The 18,892-nt window shown below is 43.8% G+C and overlaps 1 protein-coding gene across 1 annotated transcript; it reads left to right on the top strand.

Moving 5' to 3' along the window:
• The first annotated feature begins 9,582 nt into the window (after window positions 1-9,582).
• On the top strand, window positions 9,583-17,843 carry S100B (S100 calcium binding protein B). Its single transcript, XM_038422714.2, has 3 exons — window positions 9,583-9,784; window positions 12,497-12,652; window positions 15,955-17,843. The coding sequence occupies exons 2-3, from the start codon at window positions 12,515-12,517 to the stop codon at window positions 16,093-16,095; spliced, it is 279 nt and encodes a 92-aa protein (XP_038278642.1). The 5' UTR covers window positions 9,583-9,784; window positions 12,497-12,514; the 3' UTR covers window positions 16,096-17,843.
• The last annotated feature ends 1,049 nt before the right edge of the window (window positions 17,844-18,892 follow it).

The following is an 18,892-nucleotide window of genomic DNA, read 5'->3' as shown; positions in this document are numbered from 1 at the left end:
CTGCTCCGGTCAGCACCACTGACCAGACTGTTAAAAGTCTGGTCAGCAGCATAGCAGGGCTAAGCAGGCTCCCTGCCTGCCTTGGCTCTGCACGGCTCCCAGAAGCAGCAGCATGTTCCCCCTCTGGCTCCTAAACGTAGGGGTAGCCAGGGAGCTCCACACACTGCCCCTGCCCAAGCACCGGCTCCGCAGCTCCCATTGACCAGGAACAGCGGCCAATGGGAGCTGTGGGGGCAGCACCTGCGGACGGGGCAGCATGCAGAGCTGCCTGGCTTTGCCTCCATGTAGGAGCCAGAGGGAGGACATGCCACTGCTTCCGGGAGCCACCTGAGGTAACTGCCACCCAGAGCCTGCACCCCTCTGTACCCCAAGCCGCTACCCCAGCCCTGATTCCCCCTACCACCCTCCAAACCCATCAGCCCCAGCCCGGAGCCCCCTCCTGCACCCCAAAACCCTCAGCCCCAGTCCCACTCCAGAGTCTGCACCCCCAGCTGGAGCCCTCACCCCCCCTTGCACCCCTTCCCCAGCTGTGATCCCTCTTCTGCCCTCCAAACCCATCAGCCCCAGCCCGGATCCCCCTCCTGCATCCCAAAACCCTCATCTCCAGCCACACCCCCAGCCAGAACCCTCACCCCCACCCACATCTCAACCCTCTTCCCCAGCCCAATGAAAATGAGTGAGTGAGGGTGGGGAAAGCAAGGGGGGCTGGGCCTTGGAGAAGAGGTGGGGCAGGGGCGGGGCAAGGGTGTTTGGTGTTGTGCGAGTAGAAAGTTGCTAACCCTAATATGGACCTAATGTTGCTACCACTTCAGCAAAAGGGAGAGTGAAGGAAGATGCTGTCCAGCAGAGCCAGTTTTAGGGTCCTTTTATTGGGGAGGTAAGATGTTAAGAGTTACAAAAATTGGCTACTGTGGCAGTATTTTGCTGTGATGATTTATCTAAAGGATGAAGACTCTCCCATCTGCTGCTGTTTTAGGTAACCTTTTCTGTATCCTTGTGTGAATAACTGGAAACACTGGTTCTATGTCCAACTCATGAGCCATTTCTTTGTTTTCTCAAGTGCTATATAAAAATCTGACTCCCAATAATCCTGGAAGATTGCTGCTGTTGTTTCTATGAATCTGCATGCTTTACTAAAATCCAGATAATTTCCCTGCTTGTCAGTTGTGCTGCTTTCTTTCAGCACCTTGTACCACCCAGTGGGGATTGCCATGAAGAGATAAGTAGAGTTTCTCTTGCAGTGATTTTTGCCTCTGAATGAACCATACAGTCAGAGGTACAGGTATGTAGCTCCAGGAGTGCATCACAAATCTGGGGGAGCTGTTAATGAACAGCTTGCCTCTCATCCTCTTTCAGAGAGGGATTGCAGGGAAATAGCTACATGCATTTTTAAAATATCCTACCTTTTTAGGAGATCCCCCAAATAACATATACAGTCTTTGTGGTATACCAAATACATTCTTGGGAAGTAGCAGCAGCATCAGAAATCAGCAAGTTCCAGTTGGGACTACAACACAGCACATACGTGGCATGGGAGTTAACTTTCCTAATTTATGCCTGTAAAACCTAGTGCTTGCCCCTCCTGGGTGAGCCATTGTCATAACACTGAGCTCTGCAGTCTGTTGTTTTCAGTCCATGTCTTCTAGTTGCTTTAAAACATTTTCAGCAAGTTCTGCTCCAGTAGTGCCTTTGACATTCAGAACAATAAGAAAAGGCTCTTGAATAGATGCTTCATCTTCATTCACTTTTACATACTAAAGAATTAAAAATATTTGTTCCATATGAGAACAACCCAGTGTACAATCAAGCAATGCATAGTATTTTGCAGTTTTTACTTGCATCAGAATTTGTTTAATTTTTTGACCCAACAGTTGACTAAGCCCATCTGATTGTCTTTACTAAGATCATGCACATTTGCACCTGCCTTCACTTTATCTGAATGACCTGCCAAAACAGGAATATACTTAACTCAGTCACTCCCAGGACTGTCTCCCCAAGTGTTCAACATCCCCTTGAAGTAGCAGATTTCTCACCAAGAAATAGTATGACATGTAGAAGTCTCTGCAATATTAAATACCAATCGTGTTTCTCGACTTCCATTTCCTGCAGCAGCTTTTCATCAATAATCACAGAATTCTTGACAATTGTGCAGTTCTCTTCAGACCAAGTAACAGTTCATATGATCCTCTGATGCCTCATGCTTCCTTAGTTTAGGTTCCAATTTCTTCCAGTCTGACACACCACTTATGAAATCTAAACAATGGAGAAGCTGTCTTGGGAGCTGGAGATAGCATGGAAACCAGAATATCATCTACTGCACAGACACACACCGTCCAGCTTCAAACAACAGCTTTGCCATTTTCTAGTGCTCTTTTTCTATTGGTCATCGGGGAAATGTTACCTGCCATTCCGCATGGAAAATTAAAAGCTTCATATGTCATTTGAATAGATACTTTCTCAACAAGAAAGTTCAGGGGACGTGGCCACATTACTGGATCCTGCCCCCAGCTGTCTTGTGATGAGCTGTTGCGTGGGACTTCTTTCTGGACTCTTGGTGAGAATGTTGAGCTCATAGATTCATCATCCATCCTCAAGACAAATAGGAACAGATGGCTCGTTTACATTGCTTATGCTACCTCTCCCAGCTTTGGAAGTGACAGAAGTGTTCATCTCATCATCAGTAAGGTTCTCTTCTGAATTTTAATGCAGACAGACATTGTGGCCATTGATGGGAGGGTATAGGTTTATCTGGTCCTGCCTCAGCACAGGGGGCTGGACCTGATGACTCTTCAAAGTCCTTACAGCCCTTCATTTCTATGATTTTGTGCAGGACGTCCTACATGATCTTTCTCTTTTCTGACCCCAGGACCAAAAAGCCATTCAGCTAGGCTGGCCTGCTGATGTTGCATAGCATCAACTCTGGTAACCTGGGGTGTTCTCTTTTCAGCCCCTGGCAGAGATTTCTGCTTTTTGATGGTAGCACGGTTGAAGGTTCCCATGTTAACAGCAACCCTGTTAATCACACCTTTCTGTTGGTGGTTACATTTTGCCTGTCAGCAATATCATCCAGTTGACTACAGCATTAATTGGATATTGGCAACAGGCTTTCTGGTTATTGGCAACATTTTTTTTGCTGTGCAAACCTGTGGGCCCACAGTACTCTCACTTCATGTGAAAGCCCAGCTGCCAGTAGGTTTGTGAGCTGGCAGCCAGGGATAGAAGCAGTGGGTCCCAGGCTGCAGGCAGGGCTGCTGCCCGGATGCTGGGGCTTTACATGTGGAATGGGGATGCTGGGGGCCCACAGGGTCACATGGTACTGCTCTCTGGGCTGCGACCTGCCCTGACACTGGGGACCTGGGCTTGGCATGTCCCAACATTTGCATCCCTGGCTGGAGCCCCATAAATCTGCTTTCCATAGGGACTGCAGCCACGGATGAAAGTGCTGGGATGTTTGGAGCCCTGACCCCTGGTGCCAGGGCAGCCCTCAGCCTGGAGAGCAAGTATGCAGGGTGGCAGCCCTGGAAGGAAGCTCTGGGATTTTTCTGGGAGTTTTCACCCAAAGAACTACCAGTTTTGCTAATCAAAAGAATAAGCAAGAGAAATCTCACACAAGCTCTTCTCATTACCTTCTTGGCCCAGGAAGAAGGCATTTAAGATTTGCCCATGGTTACTAGTGTGTGTATATCAATCTCCCCTCTGTTTTTTCCATCAAATGCATCCGATGAAGTGAGCTGTAGCTCACGAAAGCTTATGCTCTAATAAATTTGTTAGTCTCTAAGGTGCCACAAGTACTCCTTTTCTTTTTGCGAATACAGACTAACATGGCTGCTACTCTGAAACTAGTCTGATACTGTTAGCGTAGTAATGAGCATCCTTCTTATCCTTATTCTCATCAAACTGATGAAGCAATAAGCATCTCTCTCACTTCTCATCTGTGAAAGAATAAACTGAAATGGATACTTCAGGACTAACCTCCTTTTTGAGGTTGAAGAATTGGAGACGCATTGGAAGGTGTGGAACTGGAGGCTGCTTATAACTCTATTTCCAACTGACTCAATTTCTTGCTGATGTCCCTTGAATATGAAGAAAAAATGCCCCAAAAGCACATTGTTTCCTGGTTGCCTTGGAAGGCAGAGATTTTTCTAATACCATACAAGTAGGAGTGTTATAGAGGTTGGCATCCTGCCTCCATGTAGCTGGGTAGTGACAATGGGCAATGGCTGGTTTAAATTTAACAGCACACAGCTGGGGGGTGCGGGGAAGTGGCACACAGGGCTACTTGAAACTCTGTGACCCTTTCACTTTGTTCACCAAGAAGGGTGCTTGTACTATGTGTCCCCTAACATCAGTGTTGTATATTTGGATGTATATATGGATATGGGGAAAGCAGTGGATGTGATATATCCTGACTTGCACCCTCAGCAAGTTCCCAGATGACACTACGCTGGGGGGAGAGGTAGATATGCTGGAGGGTAGGGATAGGGACCAGAGTGACCTAAATAAATAGGAGGATTGGGCCAAAAGAAATCTGATGAGGTTCCACAAGGACAAGTGCAGAGTCCTGCACTTAAGATGGAAGAATCCTGTGCACCGCTACAGGCTGGGGACTCGGTACCAATGTGGACACAAGAACAAATGGATATAAACTGCCCATCGGGAAGTTTAGACTTGAAATTAGATGAAGCTTTCTAACCATCAGAGGAGTGAAGTTCTGGAACAGCCTTGCAAGGGAAGCAGTGGGGGCAAAAGACCTATCTGGCTTCAAGATTAAACTCAATAAGTTTATGGAGGAGATGGTATGATGGGATAACATGATTTTGGCAATTAATTGATCTTTAACTATTCATGGTATATAGGCCCAATGGCCTGTGATGGGATGTTAGATGGGTGGGATCTGAGTTACTACAGAGAATTCTTTCCTGGGTATCTGGCTGGTGAATCTTGCCCACATGCTCAGGGTTCAGCTGATCGCCATATTTGGGGTCGGGAAGGAATTTTCCTCCAGGGCAGATTGGAAGAGGCCTTAGGGGTTTTTCGCCTTCCTCTGCAGCATGGGGCACAGGTCACTTGCTGAAGGATTCTCTGCACCTTGAAGTCTTTAAACCATGATTTGAGGACTTCAATAGCTCAGACATAGGTGAGAGGTTTCTTGCAGAAGTGGGTGGGTGAGATTCTGTGGCCTGCGTTGTGCAGGAGATCAGACTAGATAATCATAATGGTCCCTTCTGATTTTAATATCTATGAGTCTATGAGACCTGGGGATTACAGTGGACGAAAAGCTGGTTATGAGTCAGCAGTGTGCCCTTGTTGCAAGAAGGCTAACGACATATTGGGCTGCATTAGTAGGAGCATTGCCAGCAGATTGAGGGAAGTGATTATTCCCCTCTATTCATCAATGGTGAGGCCACATCTGGAGTATTGTGTCCAGTTTTGGGGCCCCCATTACAGAAGGGATGTGGACAAACTGGAGAGAGTCCAGCAGAGGGCAACGAAAATGATCAGAGTACTGGGGCACATGATGTATGGGGAGAGGCTGAGGGAACTGGGCTTGTTTAGCCTGCAGAAGAGAAGAGTGAAGGTGAGATTTGGTAACAACCTTTAACTACCTGGCGGGGGGATTCCAAAGAGGATGGAGCTCAGCTGTTCTCAGTGGTGGCAGATGACAGAACAAGGAGCAATGATCTCAAGTTGCAGTGGGGGAGGCCTAGGTTGGATATTAGGAAACACTGTTTCACTCGGAGGGTGATGAAGCACTGGAATGGGTTACCTAGAGAGGTGGTGGAATCTCCTTCCTTAGAGGTTTTTAAGGCCCGGCTTGACAAAGCCCTGGCTGGGATGATTTAGTTGGGGTTGGTCCTGCTTTGAGCAGGGGGTTGGACTAGATACCTCCTGAGGTCTCTTCCACCCCTAATCTTCTATGAGTTTATATTTGGGACTCTAACTAAAAAGTCAATTGCTGCGGCTTGTTTTCCATGTTGAGTCTTAACTCCACCAGTTCCAGCTAAATTTACCTTGGAAATTCCATATTATTAATAGGTTTATGATAGTACCTCGTGGTCTTCCCATTGTGCTAGGTACCATACAAACACATAGTAAGACAGTTGTTGCCCCCAAAAGCTTGAAATCTAAATCTATACCACCTTAACCCGTATGTTTAAAACTATTCCATGAGATGAGGTTAAAAATTACTGCTAAGTCATGACTTACAACTCACTAGGATTATTCATTGAAAACCACTGTTTATGGGTATTATTGCATTTTCTTTAATAATCATTGGAATGCTTTATTAAAATAGAACATTTATAAATACACATCTTCATTCATAGATTCCAAGGCCAGATGGGACCCCTGTGATCATCCATTCTGCCTCCTGTATAACACAAGCCAGAGAACGTCCCCAAAATAATTCCCAGTGCAGAGATTTTAGAAAGATCCAATCATGATACAAAAATGTTCAGTGATGGGGAATCCCCCATGACCCTTGGTAAATTGTTCTAATAGTTAATTACTTTCACTGCTGAAAATTTATACCACCTTTTCAGTCTGAATTTGTCTAGCTTCAACTTCCAGCCATTGGATCATGTTATATCTTTCTCTGTTAGACTGAATAGCTCAAATGTTCCCTTTGTAGACACTTAGACTGTAATCAATTCACCATTAACCTTCTCTTTTGTTAATCTCAGTAGATTGAGCTCTTGGAATCTATCACCATAAGGCATATTTTCCAATCCTTTAATCATTCTTGATGCTTTTCTCTCAACCTCTACAATTTATCAACATTCTTCTTAAATTGTGGCCACCAGAACTGGATCCAAGATTCCAGTAATTGTTGCATCAGTGCCAAATAGACAGGTAAATTAACCCCTCTACTCCTGCTCGAGATTCCCCTGATTATGCATTTCAGGATTGCATGAGCTCTTCTTTGAGTGGGCACTCCACTTCAGATGCACGTGAACCCCTCTGCCTTTGATCAGAGATTTTTGGTAGCAGTTCCCCTTTTGGTCTTGCACATCCTCATGCCCTGTACCAAGGCTACATAGGACTGCACAGGTGAACCTTCCTCCGTTCCTTCTCATCTTCCTTTGGCCAGAAACAGAGTATATTTGTAGGCCTGTTCCCTCTTTTATTAGTATTTTAGCTTTGCTAATTAGTTCTTAGTACCTTTATAGTTGTTGGAACATTTGTTTTCCCCTTTCTTCTTTTCTTTTCTAAAAAATATAATACACACACGTGTGCACTCAGTTTTTTTCTTCTTCTCCTATTGAGGGGCTTGAACAAGTTTTCTTCTGTTAGCGATGCTAGGTTCCCAGGGCTTTAAAAGGCACCTCTGTTGTTGAGAAGCAATCCGTTAGTGAGTGGCACTCCCAGTACTGCCCAGTAAGTGCAATGTACTGCCCCAGTCCTCCCAGTTACCTCCTTTAATGCCAATCTCCTTACAGAAAAGGAGTACTTGTGGCACCTTAGAGACTAACAAATTTATTAGAGCATAAGCTTTCGTGAGCTACAGCTCACTTCATCGGATGCTTAGAGACTAACAAATTTATTAGAGCATAAGCTTTCGTGAGCTATAGCTCACTTCATCGGATGCATTTGGTGGAAAAAATTTTTTCTAATAAATTTCTCTAATAAATTTGTTAGTCTCTAAGGTGCCACAAGTACTCCTTTTCTTTTTGTGAAAACAGACTAACACGGCTGCTACTCTGAAATCTCCTTAAAGGTTGTGATAGAGAGCCCTGAGTTCTTCTGGCTCCCACCTCCAGCAGGGTGCAACTTCCTTATTTTCTTCCCATAGGAATTTATTTGGCGGTGTCTCCACCCCCCACACTCCTTCCTGGCAGGATCACCATGGCAGCTCGGAAGGAAAATTCTAACCATGGGGTAACCTCCACTTACTTGCCAGATAGCTGGAGACTCCCAAGAAATACTACAAACATATAATTATATAATTCCTCTGTTGAATATATAATATATATAATTATAATTCCTCTGTTGAATAATATAATATAATTCCTCTGTTGAATGTACAGACAGGGAGGAAATATAACAGAACAGGGTAAAATATGACTCTCGGGGTCACTGATTATCCTCATGAATTTCCCCAGTCACATGACTGGATAAAGCAAGAGTAAAATTTAGCATCCCATTGGCACATGTACTTCATAGGGGCTCTTGATGTCCTGTGACAACGATATCGTCTGTAGCATTTTGGGTGACTTGGTTCAGTGCAGCCCAAGGCACTCACACGTGGGATAAGATAGTGAGTCCCTCCACAGGTTTCATAGGCAGTATGTAATAAAATCCCTAAATCCTTAGCCCCTGGCTTGAGGACACAGTTCAGGGAGTAGGGGTCTCCCAAGCAATTCCCGGACTATCTAACTACAAGATTGTGACTCACAACTTCGCGAAGCATCCTCAGGGTCTGAGATGAAGCTAGAGTCCCCTGCAGTGGCTGACAATCACAGCTGGCAGGTGTCCTCTTCTTGCAGGAGTCACACTGCTTCTGTTCCCAGGATTTCCCCTCCCCACACAGGGATGCAGGGCTCAAGGTGCAGATTATAATAACTACCTAACTCCTGATCTCCTACCCTAGTGCTCCGCTACTCTCACAAACAGCAGGCAGCCCTGAGCTAGCAGCCGGAGTAGAACGTGCCACTTGCGAACTGATTTATCTAGGTGCTGAAGGGCTAATTCAGTTGGGGGGGGGGCGGGGGAGGAGTTTTCCCAACAAAACTCTACTCACTGAGTGTCACCTTGAAAAGGCAAAGGCCCAGGCTGAGGGGGTTGCTGCCAGACCCCAGAAGACAGTTCTCAGGGGGACTAATAAAATCTAAAAAAGCCCAAACAATGCCTTGACCCTGAAAAAGGAGAAGTGCCAGACACTCCATGAAGTCCACTAGGAATTTTGCTATTACTATCGATTTTATGTGGAAGGTGCAGTACAAACCCCTAAAATAAGCTGTTCCTGCAAGGATTTCAAACTGATTCTCTCTCATGGCATTTCTTTTCTCAGGCTGGGCAAAGCAGGAGATGCAGAGGCTAATGATGTGGGGGTATGTAACAGATATAGTTAACTAAACTGTTTTTTACTTAAAAAATAGTCAGGTTGGATTTGAGTTTTAAGTACTGGTCCAGCCAATGTTTTATCTGAACCCCTTTGGCATCCCTTAAAAAATGTCAATTAATTTTAATTCCCTTGGCTCTGGTTGATGTCCCACAGTACAGCAGATCTGCAACTGCAACACTGCTGTTTATTGAGAGTTATTAGCATTGGTAACTATTGAAAAATAAATGTGTGATCCCTCTGTCATTCTTCCAGTTTTAATCCTTGCCTCCACTTTGTCACCAGAGGGCTGGCATATACATTCTATTGCAGTTAGCTAATTCCTCTCCTTTATTTTGTTAATAACAAGAAACCCAGCACAAACTTCTTGTTAGGAATTAAAAAGCTGATTGTCTACTTTTCCTTACAAGAGATCTTTCTTTCGCTGGTACCAGTGTATCAGTTAGCAGTTCCCAGAGCAAACTGATGTGGGATAACAGCTTGCTCAATGCACCCTTGTGTGTATTTCCACCCATTCCAGGAAATCAGGTCCAAGAATCAGCTGCCCCTTCCTACCCCCACCTCCTCCTCCTCAGGTCCTCATTGGCTGCTGCTGTTCTGCAGAAGTACAGCATCTTAGTGGATGGACTTCTCCACTCCCCCACAGATGAAATAAGAAGCTTCCCCCTTGCTGACTTAGAAGACATTGCTCTGGTTCCAGCAAAAAGTGGGCACAGAAAGAAGGTGAGTAGCAGAAATAATACAATGGTGTTTAGAAGGAAATGACTTTGTTAGAAAATGCTAATTCTGAATATTTATGCAGGTGGGTCACATACCAACCTAATTATTGAAGTAGGAGTGATTTCCCCCTCTCCCCCCCACACACACACTTTGGAACCTTCAAACCATTGGGGTTTTGTCAATCTAAACACTTTAAAAAAAATAAGGTGGGGGGGGGGGAAGCAGCAGCCAAAACAGAGTTGAGGCACACTTTTCATGCATTTTGTTATGTCTGCAAACGTCATCAAATTAGACAGTGATACAATGTAACTGTGTCTGTCAAGCAATTTCCATTACAACATGAGCAGGGAATATTGATTTGAATAAATGAAGAGCAGTGCTAGTTACTGGCTGTAACTTTTCCAAAGAGCATTAATTGTATCTAATTTAAGCTGATTTGCTTGTTCTCTTGCTCCTGTGGCTGAGAAAGATAGGTCTATAATAGAGAGTTACATCATGAGGCAAGTCCTTCGCCTCTGATGTAGTAGTTCCTTTCAAGTCAATAGAGCGGTGCTGACTTGCACCAGCAAGGATCTTCAAGCACCAAGTTTTTTTCCCCAACAAAAGCAAAGTCTGATTTTATTTTGTTAAGAAAGGTTTTAGTTAATATCAGAGTACTGTGAAACTTTTGGGGCTGATTTTTCTACATCTTTTCCCATTACATCATAATCTTTTAAAGGGGGTTTATTATCTATATGAAATCTATAAGAAACCTTGAAATCAAATATTTATGTAACTTCAGGAGGTAAGGACATACATCACTTAAATTCTATCGCTAGCATATTAAATAGTGTATCAGAAGCAAGTGCAGAATGAAGGGAAATGAGCATATTTGCTTGCACTTAGTACTTATGAAAACTGGATCTCATAATGTACTGTTGGTTCAGTGGGGATTAGAGATGTTCAGTGGTCAGGTAATAAAGACAGAGCCAACCAAATCTGAGAAGTAAAAGAAAGAAAAAGCTGGAGAATAAAGATGATTACAAAGAAGTTTGTGAAGCACTGTAAACAAAAATGTACAAAATCCAGCAGACTAAAAATGGAGTAAATCAGCTGCTCAAAGACTCAACATAAGAAGTAACAGTAACACATGCTACAAACCAAGAAAACTCACGTGTAAATAAATATTTACAGTCTGCAGTTCCCCCATGCTGTGTAATTGACTAAGACAGATTCTTGTGATGTGACAAAAATTGTAAGCTTTTTCCTTTTGAAGTAAGATAGGATGCTTTTTGCTAAGACAAGGTCACACTAGAGTAAGAACCTAAATAGATAAATCGCAGCACAGGAAACTGGAACTGTGATTCTGCAGCAAATTTGGGGAAAAGATACTGTGTTGGAGACATATACACTGTTTTCATACTGAGGGCAGTATTTTCCATATGTGATTACAATCTCCAAAGGGTGAAAAAACCAGAACCTTAAAAAATACCATGATTGAGATAATGTGTTGCTCAGGCAATTGGTGTAAGTCTGTAGTTCCCAATTTGTGGGCTGCAGACCGTGGTTCATGGAGCATTCCTGGTGGTCTGCAGAAAGCTGGCGATTCCAATGGGGCTGGTTGTCCTTGTTCCCAGCTGTTAAATTGCATTTAAAAATAGCTAAAAATCCATTACATACTTTCCTATGTAAGCAATGGCTGTAGTTGCCACGGGAATATGTTACATGGTCACAGATGGTTTCAAAGATTAGTTCTTTTGTAGTGTTAGTAGTCTCTGGATTGAACAGATTTTTATTTTAAAGAGCTAGGCTTGAAACTGAAACCTGGCCAAAATGTCTCTTTGAAAATAGTTTTGTGGCACTTCAGTTGACAAACTGTTTTTCAGACCTTCACTTGCTGCTTTTTTCCCCTTTTTTCTGTCAATGCTGAGGATCTTCCCTGACAACTTGGGGTGAAATGCTTCTCTGTGGCTTGGTGGCCCATCCTCTGAAAAGCAAGGCAGTCAGTACCATTTTACAGAAAAAAATCAATTAATCATTGATGTATTGGTGAGGGATGTGTATTTTGACTATGCCATATTTAAGTCTTTTAACAGCCTGCTGGCTTTTATTGTACTCTGCCAAAGTGGAGATCAAGGTACAAAACTTGTGTTCAAACATCAAGAAGTCTGGGAATTTTCCAGACAGATAGCAGCTATTCCCTCCCCAACTCCCCACAGTGCACTCTTCTTGAATGTAATTGAAAAACCCCTATGGCTAGGTTACCCAGTAATCCTCCCTTCAGAATGTTACTTTTTGTTAGTGATGCTGACAATAAGCTAATGAATATATGGACCATCTAGTACTGCAGGGTACCTCCTTTTTAACAATAGGTCTGTGCTGACTCTGTTTTGGCAATATACAAATATTCTGCTTGTTACCCAAGGTTTTAAAGTAAGAACAATGTCCCAGATGGTGTTTCCCAACCTTAAGCTACATCAATTGAAATAAGTTTCCACAGATGGTCGGCTCTTTGCTGGCATTATTTCCTTAAGTGCTCATTTGGGGCCTGATCCAAAGCCCATTGAAATTTATTGGCATCTTTCCACTGACTTCCATGGGCTTTGGATCAGGCCCTTGTGGCATAACACTGTTGGGCCAAGGGTTGTATTGTTGCACAGAGAAGGCAGAAAGGCATTTAAACCCCCTACACGCTGAACTTAACACGGTGTTTCCTCCCCATCCCTTTCATTTTAGGCGAGTGCAACTGTAACAATGTCTGCTCTGGAAAAGGCCATGATTGCCATCATTGAAGCTTTCCACCAGTACTCGGGAAAGGAGGGAGACAAACACAAGCTGAAGAAATCTGAATTAAAAGAGCTCATTAACAATGAGCTCCCCCATTTTTTAGGCGTGAGTATTGCCTTTTGAACAATGAATTGCCCTTTACTCTATTGTGTACCAAATGTCGAGATGCCTGAAGATGTTTACTGTAGCCTTCAACAGTTCTCAGCGCTCATGTTGTTTGTTGAAATAGTTTTAGCTAGCAGGCTGCTTCCCGTGGCAATGGGAACAGTACATATACTCAAGCTGTGACTGTCAAAGGGCTCAGTGCAATGGACTGCTTCCAGTACTTCAGCCTTTGTCTTATACTGTGTTTCTTGGGAGTAAGGAAGAGACTGTCCTGATTTAATGGCTACTCAGAGGGTGGGCAATAAAAGGGAGTTAGCTCATTCAGAAGGCAAAGCATATCCCTTCTGGATGGCAGGCAGCTCTCTCTCTGTGGAATTATCTATTTGCCTTTCTTGTGTATTTCCCAGGTGCTTATATGTGAGAGGCCAGACTGTACGTATCAAGGTCCAATCACCTGTGGGGTGAAGCACAAGGGCCCAGATCCCAAAATCTAGGTACCTAAATTGCAGCTTTAGTTGCTCCTGTGATCCACAAAATCCCTGATCAGGTGATGCCCAATCCTATAGATGCCTAAATTTGTACTCTAAAAGCCCCCTAGGTGCCTATGTTTTTGCCTTTGTGCATGTGCACTGCTGCTTCAGGCAGGCGTCTGGATGCCTGTCTCATGCCTAAGCCCCAGCACCATGCTCGAACCCAATGGAGGGAGGTGTTGCTCACCTGTAGGGGTGCTCAGAGCATGCATAACTCCACACACGTGGCAGGAGGAAGAGGCAGGGACTCCCTTCTAACCTTTAGCGCAGTGGTTAGGGCACTCGCCTGGGCAGTGGGAGACCCAGCTTAGTTCCAACCTCTGCCTGAAGAAGAGAAGACATTTGAACGGGGGTTTCCCATGTCTCCGGCAAGTGCCATAACCCCTGGATTATAGTCTGTCTCTCTCTGGCCCAGTGCATACTGTATTTAGTCATTGATACACAGTGGAACAGCTTCAACAGGAGAGATTGAGAGAGCCCCAGGTGAAAATATCTCCTTGTCCAGTGGTTAGGAAGCAGAGATGGGAAACAGCTGTTCAAATCCTTTCTCCTCATCAGTTGGGGGTTGGAAATGAACTGGGATCTCCCACATTCCAGCTGAGTACTCTAACCACTGGGCTAAAGCTAAGGGAGGTGTCCACCGCCGCTCTCCCCACCCTTCTGTTTGGTGTGGAGTTAGGTGTGCACCAGGGCCATTCAGGTGCTGCCTTCACCCCTAACCCCTTCACTTCCCTCCCCCCTGCACCCCCAACCCACCCTGCGCTGCCAGCATGCCCTGCTACACCGCCCTCCTGCCCAGTATCTCCCACCCCCTTATGCCCAGCAACCCCCATGCCCAGTGGCCCCTCACCCAGAGATCTCCACTACAGATCCCTATGCCCAGTGATCTCCCACCCACAGCCCTCCCCAACTGCTAAGCCCCCCATATTCCCGAGGGAATTCAGCACCAAAAAATTTAATTCTGTACACCATATTTTAAAATTCTGCAAATTTTGTCAATAAATAAATGTGGAGGCTCCAGCATGGCAGTGGCAAGCATAGGCCACTGGATGCATGGAAGTGGGAGATCACCCTGCAGCCTTCCCTGTCCCCTCCTAGGATAGGGACTTGGCAGTGAGATACCTCTGTGTGCATGTCAAAAGGCCACAACGAGGCGTTTTACATGATGGCTGGGATGTTAGCCATGACCCAAAATCCATTTGAATGACAAAAAAGAAATAGTCACTGCATGGTGACTTGTCTGCCTGGTGCAAAGGTTGCAGATCTCTCGAGATATCTAGACAGACTTATGTGTAGTGCTGGGGAGGAGCCGGTGGTCGTGGTACATGTACATACCAGTGACATGGGGAAGGATAGGAAAGAGGTCCTAGAGGCCAAATTTAGGCTCCTAGGTAAGAGATTGAAGTCCAGGACCTCCATGGTAGCATTCCCTGAAATGCTTCCAGTTCCACGCACAGGGCCAGTTAGACAGGCAGAACTGCAGGGTCTCAGTGTGTGGATGAGACAATGGTGTAGGGAGGAGGGGTTAGATTTATTAGGAACTGGGGAAGCTTTTGCGAGAGGAGGAACCTATACAGGAAGGATGGGCTCCACCTAAACCAAAATGGGACCAGATTGCTGGTGCATAAAATTAAAAAGGTTGTAGAACAGTTTTTAAACTAATGGCTAGGGGAAAGCTGACAGGTGCGGAGGAGCGTATGGTTCAGACATCCCTTAGGAGGAGAGGATGGAAAATGATAAAATACAGGGAGGATCTAATGAGAAACAGTCAAATGATAAAAAGTCCCATTCAATTACATCATATGGGGGACAGCCGAAAAAATGACAAGTTTTTAAAATGCATTGTTAGAAGTCTAAATAATAAGATGGTGAACTAGAGTGCCTAGTATTAAATGAGGATATTGATATAATAGGCATCACAGAAACCTGGTGGAATGAGGATAATCAATGGGACACAGTAATACCAGAGTATATAATATATCAGAAGGACAGAACAGGTTGTGCTAGTGGGGGAGTGGCACTGTATGTGAAAGAAAGCGTAGAATCAAATGAAGTAAAAATTTTAAATTAACTAAATTGTACTATAGAATCTCTATGAATAGTAATTCCATGCCTATGTCGTAATGTGTGTTCTTGTATTAAAGATCCTGGGAGGACATGATTCTTCTTTGGAGACCCAGACTGCATTCAGTTCGAGTATCAGTCATGTTAGGGCCATGATGTGTTTGCAGTCCTGTTCACCCTTTCTGCCTTTGCTTGCTCTCATTTTTCCTTAAGGTATCACTCCTATTGTATTGAATAATAGCCAAATTGTAGCCCATGTGTCGATCATTTAAGAATGAGCTTCTTTTCTGCTGTTACAGCATTTCCAGTCAGATTAGATTTAAATGTCCACCACCTTAATCCTTCCATGGAAAAACAAACCGTTATTCCAAAGTGGTTTTACATACTGGTCAATGCAGTAAACAAAGGTGGCTGACCGTTCCTACCTCATGTGCATCTCTGTTGCAAGGAAGCTGCATAAGGAACCTCAGTCCTGTGCCAGTGCTTGGAAGGCAGCATGGGAAACGGATACATTACGAAAGGGAAACTTTCTTTGGACGTGTTTTGAATAAACACTGAATGATGAGACTACCCAGTATGGTGACATCTACTATTCTGTCTATTAGCTCCATTTGAAGACAACCAGATTGCAAACCAGGACTCCTAAATCCTATTCACAGCCCTATCCCTTGTTCACCAGCTTTAACTGCTCTTCCTTGTTTTGGTTAGGAAATTAAAGATCAGGAGACAGTGGATAAGGTGATGGAGACACTGGATGCCGACGGTGACGCTGAATGCGACTTCCAGGAATTTGTAGCCTTCATTGCCATGGTCACTTCTGCTTGTCATGAGTTCTTTGAACATGAGTGAAACATCAGAGGAGCAACCAAGAACCTGCTGTGTGTGATTTTAAAGATAGAATATGAATTCTAACGTAGAGATACCGAGCCAGTTTAGGGGCTACTAGGAGTGAGTCTGCTAATCCTAAGTAGTTTTAGTAAGATCAGTGTGCTTTGTGAATGGAAACATACAAATGTCTTTTAAAGGGCTGTTTGCCAGTGCCTGCCTAGCTCTTAAGCAGCATGTGTATTGTACCTTATCTTTAACTAGCGTACACAGCATTCTCCTGCTACATGCCTAGATATATACGTAGATTCAGATGCAAATAGTTAGACCTTCCAAAGTCGTCCAAGTTTTATAGTAAAGGTTGGTTTTGTTTTTTTTTAAAAGGGGGGGTGGTATCAGTTAGTAAGTAATAAAGGGACTGGAGAACAGAGACCTAATTGAAAGCTCATTGAACTAAATGGCAAGACTTCTGACTTCAGTGAGCTTTGAATCTGACCCAGTGGACAATACTAATGGTGAAAGAACAATAGATAGGATGCTCACTAATTACTCAGTGGCCACACTACACTTGCATGAGCATTTTCATTTCTCAGCAACTTATTTATCTTTAACAGTATTGTTTTTAAAAGTCATAGCAGGTAACATTCTAGGCTTTTTCTCTTATTTTTAAGTCTTCCTACTGTTTAACTACTAGCAGAAATAGGTGCTGAGGCACACGGGGCACATAAACCTACTGTGATAATGAGAGAGCTGAAAAAATTAGGCTAGAGACAGCGGTACATTTAGACAGTGTCCCCCATATAAAGTTACCCTGACTGATCGCTGGGAAAGAAGGAATGAAAAACACTATCACATTATTGTTGTGAGCTAGTAATATAGCTATTTTATTGGGTTTTGTGTTGGTGGTGGGTCCTTGTATCCCTTTCAGAGATCCAGGAATCTAATATCCTTCACCCATTTTAAGCATGTTTATAAAAATCCTGTTCCACTGATCCTGACTGGTCAGAACAAGATGTAAATCTCCATGGACCATCTCAGAATACTCTATAGACTAAGGCTTGGTCTACACTTGGAAGTTATATTGGCATAGCTACCTCAGTCAGGGGTGTGAAAACTGACATAACCCCCCAGTGTAGATACAGCTCTGTTGACAGAAGAGTGCTTCTTCCATTGCTCCAGCTAATGTTCAGGGAGGTGATATTCCTACCCCTACAGAAACCCCCCTGCTGTGTCTCAATTACAGGGCTATGCTGCATAGTTTATGCTGATATAGTCTCCATAGTGTAGACATACCCTAACTTTCAAAATGTGCTATTGAATTCATGTTGCAAGCAAGCAAACTCCGCTCAGAAGAGTTGGCTACAATTTAAATTTCCCTATAGCTCAGCAATGGGTCAGGACTAATGAATATTGAACAGTAAAAAATTAAATTAAATTAGGGAGTCACTTCAAGTTTGCCAGTATGATATTATCTGGATGGCCTTGATTTCTATATTAAATATGTGTATATTTAATTTCTTGGATGTTTAGAAACAGTGTTTCAAATTCTAAATTTTGTATTTGGATATAAAGAATGCAGATTGAGGTTATCACTTTATACATTTTAAATGTTCCATAATTTGATTTTACAAAATGCCCTATGTTTTATGGCAATGCAGATATCTCTTTCCACCGTTCCTTGCAACTGTGGAAGGAGACCTTGCTAGGGACATGCATGTAGGAAAGGTACTGCCCTACATTTGGATTCAAATTAAAGCAGCAGCTTTAACCAAGTGATTGTGGGGTTTATTTTTAAGTTCAATTCTTTAGAAAAAAGTAAATTTAGCATTCAGTGTTCCCACCATCATATTTTTGACATCTTTGGGAATATTTGGTTCTATTATATTTCAGCCCTTTTGATAGCTAATGAAGGCCCCAATCCTGCAGCAGGATCTATGTGGGTGCAGCCCCGCTAAAAGGTATTTATCATTCAGTTTCTGAGTGTAGGATACATGTGTGTCCCCCTCATTAACTCAGTTTGGGTTTTGTCTCCCTCAAGTGGCTTTGAGTCTGCTACAGGCTCCAGCTATCAACGGGATTTAGTCATTTAGCTCAAGCAGTAGCAGTTCATGTGTGACCCTTTTTAGGTTGGAGAGCTCCAGGTCAGTCCTTGCTGATGACCGTGGCAGGCAGTTTTCATAAATGGTGACCTGGGAAATGCATGGTGATGGATCACTGTTGTGTGGAGCATCAGACTCTCGAAAATAGCAGTTCTGTCAATCCTTCCAGCCTCGGGTTAGTCATTGTCCATAAAGTACCAAAAACCCCACTGAGGGACCATTACAACCCTTTCAGTGATTACATCTATCTCTATCTACAATGTTTACAATAGTGCTTCTAGACCCGTAAGAACTGAAGGTATTATACATTCATATTGCCCCCTGCAGGTACTGTTTGACTCATAAGTACCAAGTCAGCAGAACAGATGCACTATGGGGTAATTGTTCTGTCTATTTGCATGAACTGGGAAAGAGAATCAATGCAATTAATATGTAGAGACCTCTGGGTACCACATGCACTTATAATATATTCCTAGTAAAACCAGCACTTAAATACAATCATATACAGCCACATCAGGGTTGAAATGCACAAACTGGTGAGCGGTGCATTGCAAGACGAAACAGGTTAGTACAGTAAGTGAATGGTCCCTTCCAAAAATGGTTCAATTGCATATTATACTAGTGGGGGGAAAGTCTGATCCAGATTTGCTGGACTGTGCTCAGGGATGCTTCACCTGCCATCAGCAGAACAGTCATGATCCCTTCTGCCTGGCCGCGCCCCT

This window comes from Dermochelys coriacea, chromosome 11 (genome assembly GCF_009764565.3).
Source record: "Dermochelys coriacea isolate rDerCor1 chromosome 11, rDerCor1.pri.v4, whole genome shotgun sequence".
Classification (NCBI taxonomy): Eukaryota; Metazoa; Chordata; order Testudines; family Dermochelyidae; genus Dermochelys; species Dermochelys coriacea.
The sequence above is the reverse complement of the archived record's forward strand: the minus strand, read 5'-3'. Positions and strand labels throughout refer to the sequence as shown.

What these genes read in the sequence shown, in the direction of transcription:
- S100B (XM_038422714.2), top strand. Translation starts at nt 12,515, where the DNA reads ATGTCTGCTCTGGAAAAGGCCATGATTGCCATCATTGAAGCTTTCCAC. An exon ending in AGCTCCCCCATTTTTTAGGC is followed by an intron (nt 12,653 to 15,954) that starts GTGAGTATTGCC and finishes TGTTTTGGTTAG; the next exon opens with GAAATTAAAGATCAGGAGAC.